The sequence below is a fragment of the Taudactylus pleione genome, unplaced genomic scaffold, assembly GCF_031769625.1.
Source record: "Taudactylus pleione unplaced genomic scaffold, aTauple2 ptg000614l, whole genome shotgun sequence".
Lineage (NCBI taxonomy): Eukaryota > Metazoa > Chordata > Amphibia > Anura > Myobatrachidae > Taudactylus > Taudactylus pleione.
This window is the reverse complement of record NW_028285016.1, coordinates 104,228-113,330: the sequence shown is the minus strand read 5'-3', so window position 1 is coordinate 113,330 and position 9,103 is coordinate 104,228. Positions and strand designations below refer to the sequence as shown.

The following is a 9,103-nucleotide window of genomic DNA, read 5'->3' as shown; positions in this document are numbered from 1 at the left end:
AACTAACCCTATTTCCCCTCCTAACACTCCCTTAGGGATGCCTAACCCTAACCCTCCCCTTCCTCTAGCCTAACCCTCCCGAGGGGTGCCTAACCCTAAGTCCCCCAAGAGCCCTGACACCTAACCCTCCCCCCCCCCGCAGCTGTCCGCACCCAACGACCAGCTTACCTTCATTCGATATGCCGGGCGTTGGGCTCCTGGCGTAAGTCTATTGACAGGCATCGGCATTTTGACGCCTGTCCTTAGTACCTTGCCGGGATTTGACAGAATACATTAGATGAATACATCACCTTTGTTGCATATACTGTATTTGCAAAGATCTGTAGAAGCACAGGCCTGCGTCATGGCGTCTGTGTACCGGTGTCCCTAACGCTACGTGATAATAGCGCCCACTTTGGATGATAGAATTGCATACTGTTAGGCCATTTGATAATAGCACATACATTCAAATATCTAAATTGAGAGCCATATCACCTGGAGGTACCTCCACATGGACACTACAGGTACCAGCACACCCTCCTAATGATGATCCCATCTATTACAGTATACAGTGTACAGTATTACTCAGCTGCTTCCTAACTACTCTGCAATACCGTCCACGACTGAAATAGGCCCATTCTCCATTTGTGTATTAGTGACACCTGGCACCATCTCTGTATTAGACCCCCTCCCCCCCCGTGCCGCCGTGTGAGGCCCCATCCGTGATGAAGGGAGAACATTATACATACACAGCATTATATATGGGAGCGGCGGCCATTTTCCTGTAGTACAGACACTGTCACATCTCTTCTCATAAAGCCAAGCGGTACTTGGTTTCTATAGTAACAGCCACAAACAATCCGTGTCATGTGACCAGCAGCCAGCATCTGATTGGTTACAGATTCATCACTAGAGGATCAACTCTTTATTTGTGCTGCAAGATGGCGGCCATTTTTGAGTAGTCTATAGGTCTAAAATGTTACACCTTACACGTCAGCTGTGAGCACGTGATTTTGCCGGGGGCGGAGCCACAGACACTTCCTGACGCCATGTTGTTAACTGGATGTCACACATCTGTAGGCTGATATTGTACAGCGAGGCTGAGGTAATATATATCTGTCATATCATATATAATTATTATATAGGGGAGAGGGGACTGTACAGTGATATATGAGGGGGAATAACACAGCTCCCAGCACACTCTGATATGTGGTATTATTATTATATAGGGGGAGAGGGGACTGTATTATTATTATATAGGGGAGAGGGGACTGTACAGTGATATATGAGGGGGAATAACACAGCTCCCAGCACACACTGATATGTAGTATTATTATTATATAGGGGAGAGGGGACCGTACAGTGATACATGAGGAGGAATAACACAGCTCCCAGCACACACTGATATGTGGTACTATTATTATATAGTGGGAGAGGGGACTGTACAGTGATATATGAGGGGGAATAACACAGCTCCCAGCACACACTGATATGTGGTACTATTATTATATAGTGGGAGAGGGGACCGTACAGTGATATGAGGGGGAATAACACAGCTCCCAGCACACACTGATATGTGGTACTATTATTATATAGTGGGAGAGGGGACCGTACAGTGATATGAGGGGGAATAACACAGCTCCCAGCACACACTGATATGTGGTATTATTATTATATAGGGGAGAGGGGACTGTACAGTGATATATGAGGGGGAATAACACAGCTCCCAGCACACACTGATATGTGGTACTATTATTATATAGTGGGAGAGGGGACCGTATAGTGATATATGAGGGGAATAACACAGCTCCCAGCACACACTGATATGTGGTATTATTATTATATAGGGGAGAGGGGACTGTACAGTGATATGAGGGGGAATAACACAGCTCCCAGCACACACTGATATGTGGTATTATTATTATATAGGGGAGAGGGGACTGTACAGTGATATATTAGGGGAAATAACAGCTCCCAGCACACACTGATATGTGGTATTATTATATAGGGGAGAAGGAACTGTACAGTGATATATGAGGGGAAATAACCGTGTTCTCCCTAGAAATTTTTTCCAGCCTGGTGGCGTCAAGAACTCGCCGGGGGCGTTCACAATAATAAAATGTTTTAAATCCTGACCCTATAATGATTTAAACTTGGTGCAATATCCCCAGCCCCTATACTCTGCAATGCAAAATGATGGGCTGGACATCCAACGGCACAAACAGTTTTTTATAGTCATTTAAACTTTTTGGTTGTCCTTTGCATATCCTGTCCTAGCTAATTCAGTAGGTTGAATAGGTCCAATCTGCAGCAGGAGCTGGTCAGTCCCCTGTGGGTGTGTGGAGTGACAGGCATAGAATGTGTCACCCATGTGCTAATGATTGTTTAACTCTCCACTTAGGAGCAGATTGTTGCTGCACTGACTCCATTACTGGATGCTCCTCCCATTATTACAGTATTTATCAGATGTTTTATTACTGGAGATTTATCAGATGTTTTATTACTGGAGAAAGAAATGCTTGTATAATGCTTACAAAAAAAAAAAATAGCCATGATTCTGATTATGCAAATGACTTTGCTAAGTACGGAATTTTGTACCTTACCTATTCTTAAGGTTAAAAAGGATAATACCAATATCTACACAACAGTGTAAGGCAGGTAATACTGCTAATAGACAGATGATTGGAATCTATATATGTAAATAAACATTATTTAACAATAAAGTTGCATGATAACCAGAGTAAACGAAATAATATAAATGAGTGCCAATTGCCTTGGTCCATAATAAATAGGATACGTTACTTTATTCTCAATATCATATTCATATGTTTGTAAAGTGATAATTTGTTCAGTATACTGGTAATTTTATAAATAGTTACTAAATTGGGATACAATTGTAACCCTTAAATGATACATCCCCCTTTAACTGTGTGAAAGTACATTCATCAAGGAGAGGTGACACCCTCATCCCATAATATAAGGCAATATTTACCTACAATATTATAGCATATAAAACTGAGAGCGAGACGACACCAGAAATTAAAATCTGTGTATTTCACAACTTTGCAAGTTGTATTCATGTTATCTTTAATGTGAATTATTGCTTTCAATATTTCACTGGTACAGTACACTATTTTAATGAATTAAATAAAGGTTATATTTTACATAACTTCAATTGTGTGCCAAACAAAGAGACCATCCTTTTCCCTTTCTTTATTTGTATTATAATCATACTTTCTGTCTTTGGCAGCACCCCCACATATATAAGACATTTTATATGTCATCATTTGGGATTACATTTTTAAAAATATCTACTAGTGTAGAAGTTCACCCAATATCCCCTTCCCCCATGTGCACTGTCGATTAGAGTGTACAGTATATAGCACTTACCTCGCCTACAATTATGCCATGTGCCAGCCTGTATGACCAGCCCCCACCCCAAGAACACATGGTGCAGGCTGTAGACAAAGAACTTGAAGGAGCATATCGTGTGCTGGGGTTTTCCCACAGGTGCGAGATTTCTGGTATACAATTAGTGCAAGATTTTTATTTTTAGGAGTGTACACAGTTTTTTTTTAAAAAATTCTAAAAAAATTTTAGTTTTAGGGAAAATTTGTCTGGACTTGATTCAGAATCCCTAATACACCCTACTAATTAAGCAATTAGAAGTTTCCAATTAGCTTAATTAGTTCAATAATGACAGTAAATTGGTTAAAACCAATAATGACTTCAAATTACCCCAAAATCAACTTTTTTGTTAATTACTGTATTCCAAATTTAATGAAAGCAATATTTAAATGAACTATAATTATTTTATTTTCTTTTACATTTTTCTTTTATTTGCCCAAAATGACCTTGGTTTTTTTTTTTTCTACCTTTTTGCATTTTTACGTTTTTGGGGGGTTTTTTGTATCTTTTTTTACATTTTACTTTTTTTTTAATGAATTTTAGCTTTTTTTTCTAATTTTCTTTTTTTGTTTTATTAGTTAGTTGGTTCTTTAAACATTTCTTTTATTTATGTGGGGCAGGCTGATTTCCCCATTTTTTTTTTTCTTCTAATTTTCGCATATGTACATTCTTCAAAACAATTTGCACCCGATTTTTTTAAAACTACATAACACAGGTATCGGGATCATGCGTGGCAATCCAAAATTGGTTGTGGGGTCCGTGTAATTTTTTGCTGGCAAAACCTCGTGCCCAATTGGATATATCCCAAAGTGGTGAACCAAAGAAGATGTCTAGTTCGGCTACAGAGGTGAGTGGTACATACACTCCACGTTTTTTTGTATAGGAATTGGTTACATATAAGATAGTGATAGTACCTGTTATATTGACCGATCTTTAATATTTTACACATTTAATTTAATTAATATAATTTTCATTGTTTTCTCTCCTAATACACACGGTTACACAATAATGCAGAACAAGCCTGATGATTGTGAAACACTCAGCAGCCGTCTCTGTGTGTCAGGAAGACTGAGCCCATCTCGGTGCCTCCACCTTACTCACTGATACATGAGAGAGACAATGACCAGAAGATCCTGGAACTCACCAACAAGATCATTCAGCTGCTGACTGGAGAGGTGACTGCTGGGAATGGGACATTATACAGTAACACCAGGGGATGTGTCTGGGTGATGACTGGAGAGGTGACTGCTGGGAATGGGACATTATACAGTAACACCAGGGGATGTGTCTGGGTGATGACTGGTGAGGTGACTGCTGGGAATGGGACATTATACAGTAACACCAGGGGATGTGTGTGGGTGATGACTGGTGAGGTGACTGCTGGGAATGGGACATTATACAGTAACACCAGGGGATGTGTCTGGGTGATGACTGGAGAGGTGACTGCTGGGAATGGGACATTATACAGTAACACCAGGGGATGTGTCTGGGTGATGACTGGAGAGGTGACTGTTGGGAATAGGACATTATACAGTAACACCAGGGATGTGTCTGGGTGATGACTGGAGAGGTGACTGCTGGGAATGGGGCATTATACAGTAACACCAGGGGATGTGTCTGGGTGATGACTGTATCATTGTGTGTGTCAGGTTCCTATAAGGTGACAGGATGTCACTGTCTATGTCTCCATGCAGGAAGGGGAGTATATAGAGGAACACAGGGGTCTGTACAAGGACGTGATGATGGAGAATCACCGGCCCCTCACATCACTGGGTAAGAGGAGACTGTCATTTATTGTACAGGGGAGAGCAGGTATGCGGGCCTCCTATATACACATCACCTAATAATTACATATATACAATGTACTCAGTCACTGTGTGTCTCCTACAGATGGACCCAGTAACAGAAATACCCCAGAGAGATGTCCCCGTCCTCTTTATTTACAGGATTGTACAGAGGAGAATCACAGGACCCCACAGGAGCATCAGGTAGGTGGGATTTAGGGTCTCACCAATATACCAAAGTGACTGTCACTATATGATCTATAGAGAAGCTGTGTGTGTCTTATACACTGATATATTATACTATTAAACCTCCATTAACAAAATTAGACCTTATTAATCTGTTGTTTTGTTGGTTATTTAGGATGAAAAACTGACTAATATCAAGGTAGAAGATATAGAGGAAGAAGAAGAGACGTATGTGACTGTTATTAAGGAAGAAGATATAGAGGGAGAAGAAGAGACGTATGTGACTATTATTAAGGAAGAAGATATAGAGGAAGAGGAGACGTATGTGGGGGGTGATCAGCAGTGTAAGGAGGAGGAAATCCCTACATCTATCAGCACAGGTGAGTAATAAACACTTATTACAGAACAAAGTCACATATTCTCCTTGCTCAATTACTACAGCAATCTCCCGAACCCCCCTCTGTCAGTACAAACTAATGGAGGAAATGTGTCTATCCAATGGGGGATTCAGGAGCGATCAGCACCTATTATACTCCTGCTCTCCCCCTCACATCATGTCACTGTGTGTTACCAGCCCAGAGATCTGACCAGTCTCCTCCCCAACCTCTCTGGTGTATCTCATACATCAGGGGCCATCAGCCCCTATTATACTCCTGCTCTCCCCCTCACATCATGTCACTGTGTGTTACCAGCCCAGAGATCTGACCAGTCTCCTCCCCAACCTCTCTGGTGTATCTCATACATCAGGGGCCATCAGCCCCTATTCTACTCCTGCTCTCCCCCCTCACATCATGTCACTGTGTGTTACCAGCCCAGAGATCTGACCAGTCTCCTCTCCACACTCTCTGGTGTATCTCATACATCAGGGGCCATCAGCCCCTATTATACTCCTGCTCTCCCCCTCACATCATGTCACTGTGTGTTACCAGCCCAGAGATCTGACCAGTCTCCTCCCCACACTCTCTGGTGTATCTCATACATCAGGAGCCATCAGCCCCTATTATACTCCTGCTCTCCCCCTCACATCATGTCACTGTGTGTTACCAGCCCAGAGATCTGACCAGTCTCCTCCCCACACTCTCTGGTGTATCTCATACATCAGGAGATATCAGCCCCTATTATACTCCTGCTCTCCCCCTCACATCATGTCACTGTGTGTTACCAGCCCAGAGATCTGACCAGTCTCCTCCCCACACTCTCTGGTGTATCTCATACATCAGGAGCCATCAGCCCCTATTATACTCCTGCTCTCCTCCTCACATCATGTCACTGTGTGTTACCAGCCCAGAGATCTGACCAGTCTCCTCCCCACACTCTCTGGTGTATCTCATACATCAGGCGCCATCAGCCCCTATTATACTCCTGCTCTCCTCCTCACATCATGTCACTGTGTGTTACCAGCCCAGAGATCTGACCAGTCTCCTCCCCACACTCTCTGGTGTCTCTCATACATCAGGAACCATCAGCCCCTATTATACTCCTGCTCTCCCCCCCACATCATGTCACTGTGTGTTACCAGCCCAGAGATCTGACCAGTCTCCTCCCCTCACTCTGGTGTATCTCATACATCAGGAGCCATCAGCCCCTATTATACTCCTGCTCTCCTCCTCACATCATGTCACTGTGTGTTACCAGCCCAGAGATCTGACCAGTCTCCTCCCCACACTCTCTGGTGTATCTCATACATCAGGGGCCATCAGCCCCTATTATACTCCTGCTCTCCCCCTCACATCATGTCACTGTGTGTTACCAGACCAGAGATCTGATCAGTCTCCTCCCCATACACTCTCTGGTGTATCTCATACATCAGGAGCCATCAGCCCCTATTATACTCCTGCTCTCCCGCTCACATCATGCCACTGTGTGTTACCAGCCCAGAGACCTGACCAGTCTCCTCCCCACACTCGCTGGTGTATCTCATACATCAGGAGCCATCAGCCCCTATTATACTCCTGCTCTCCCCCTCACATCATGTCACTGTGTGTTACCAGCCCAGAGATCTGACCAGTCTCCTCCCCACACTCTCTGGTGTATCTCATACATCAGGAGCCATCAGCCCCTATTATACTCCTGCTCTCCTCCTCACATCATGTCACTGTATGTTACCAGCCCAGAGATCTGACCAGTCTCCTCCCCACACTCTCTGGTGTATCTCATACATCAGGAGCCATCAGCCCCTATTATACTCCTGCTCTCCCCCTCACATCATGTCACTGTGTGTTACCAGCCCAGAGATCTGACCAGTCTCCTCCCCACACCCTCTGGTGTATCTCATACATCAGGAGCCATCAGCCCCTATTATACTCCTGCTCTCCTCCTCACATCATGTCACTGTGTGTTACCAGCCCAGAGATCTGACCAGTCTCCTCCCCACACACTCTGGTGTATCTAATACATCAGGAGCCATCAGCCCCTATTATACTCCTGCTCTCCTCCTCACATCATGTCACTGTGTGTTACCAGCCCAGAGATCTGACCAGTCTCCTCCCCACACTCTCTGGTGTATCTCATACATCAGGAGCCATCAGCCCCTATTATACTCCTGCTCTCCCCCTCACATCATGTCACTGTGTGTTACCAGCCCAGAGATCTGACCAGTCTCCTCCTCACACTCTCTGGTGTATCTCATACATCAGGAGCCAGCAGCCCCTATTATACTCCTGCTCTTCTCCTCACATCATGTCACTGTGTGTTACCAGCCCAGAGATCTGACCAGTCTCCTCCCCACACTCTCTGGTGTATCTCATACATCAGGAGCCACCAGCCCCTATTATACTCCTGCTCTCCCCCTCACATCGTGTCACTGTGTGTTACCAGCCCAGAGATCTGACCAGTCTCCTCCCCACACTCTCTGGTGTATCTCATACATCAGGAGCCATCAGCCCCTATTATACTCCTGCTCTCCCCCTCACATCATGTCACTGTGTGTTACCAGCCCAGAGATCTGACCAGTCTCCTCCTCACACTCTCTGGTGTATCTCATACATCAGGAGCCAGCAGCCCCTATTATACTCCTGCTCTTCTCCTCACATCATGTCACTGTGTGTTACCAGCCCAGAGATCTGACCAGTCTCCTCCCCACACTCTCTGGTGTATCTCATACATCAGGAGCCACCAGCCCCTATTATACTCCTGCTCTCCCCCTCACATCATGTCACTGTGTGTTACCAGCCCAGAGATCTGACCAGTCTCCTCCCCACACTCTCTGGTGTATCTCATACATCAGGATGTCAAAATAGTGACTTTTTCACTGACACAGCCTGTAACATGATATGAGCTGATTGGTTGGTATTTCTTCTCCACTTTATCTCATTCCAAGGCATTATCCAAGATTCTTCCTTTGTTCCACCTTGTGTGACATTAATGTACCCTAACAGTATTAATTTGTTGTGCTCTGTTTTAAATAAGAAAGATATTGAGATTACAAGCTGTATAGTACGACAGCCACCACTGTTATATGATGCACATTATGGTTGGCTTTGGTAAGCTGTGTGTGGGGATCTTGGTGTCCGTAATCTGTGTGTGGAGGTCTCTGTGGCAGTAGGCTGTGTGTGGGGGTAGTTTTATTATTATTATGTGGATGTAACGCCACAAGGTATATTTGTACATCTACATGTGCTTTCCTCTGGCATCTGATCTGGAGCGCACTGCACCTCTGGGTTAGAGAATTGGGCACCTGGAGGAGACACTAAATATTGAAAACAGGAGAGCTTTATAGATCAGAACGTCATTGTGACACTTCCTCT

The 9,103-nt window shown here is 44.2% G+C and overlaps 1 protein-coding gene across 3 annotated transcripts in view; it reads left to right on the top strand.

The window, feature by feature from the left end:
• Positions 1 to 995: 995 nt before the first annotated feature.
• LOC148479702 (uncharacterized) overlaps positions 996 to 9,103 on the top strand; it is a 28,261-nt gene continuing 20,153 nt past the window's right edge. The window contains exons 1-6 of one of the 3 annotated variants that reach the window (XM_088454422.1): positions 1,007 to 1,084; positions 4,103 to 4,234; positions 4,402 to 4,562; positions 5,082 to 5,160; positions 5,278 to 5,375; positions 5,533 to 5,737. In XM_088454422.1, the coding sequence (XP_088310548.1) occupies positions 5,127 to 5,160; positions 5,278 to 5,375; positions 5,533 to 5,737 (337 nt within the window). In that variant the 5' untranslated portion in view covers positions 1,007 to 1,084; positions 4,103 to 4,234; positions 4,402 to 4,562; positions 5,082 to 5,126. Of the gene's footprint in view, positions 1,085 to 4,102; positions 4,235 to 4,401; positions 4,563 to 5,075; positions 5,161 to 5,277; positions 5,376 to 5,532; positions 5,738 to 9,103 lie in introns of those variants that run through there. The other 2 variants (XM_088454421.1, XM_088454420.1) reach the window with 2 other exon arrangements.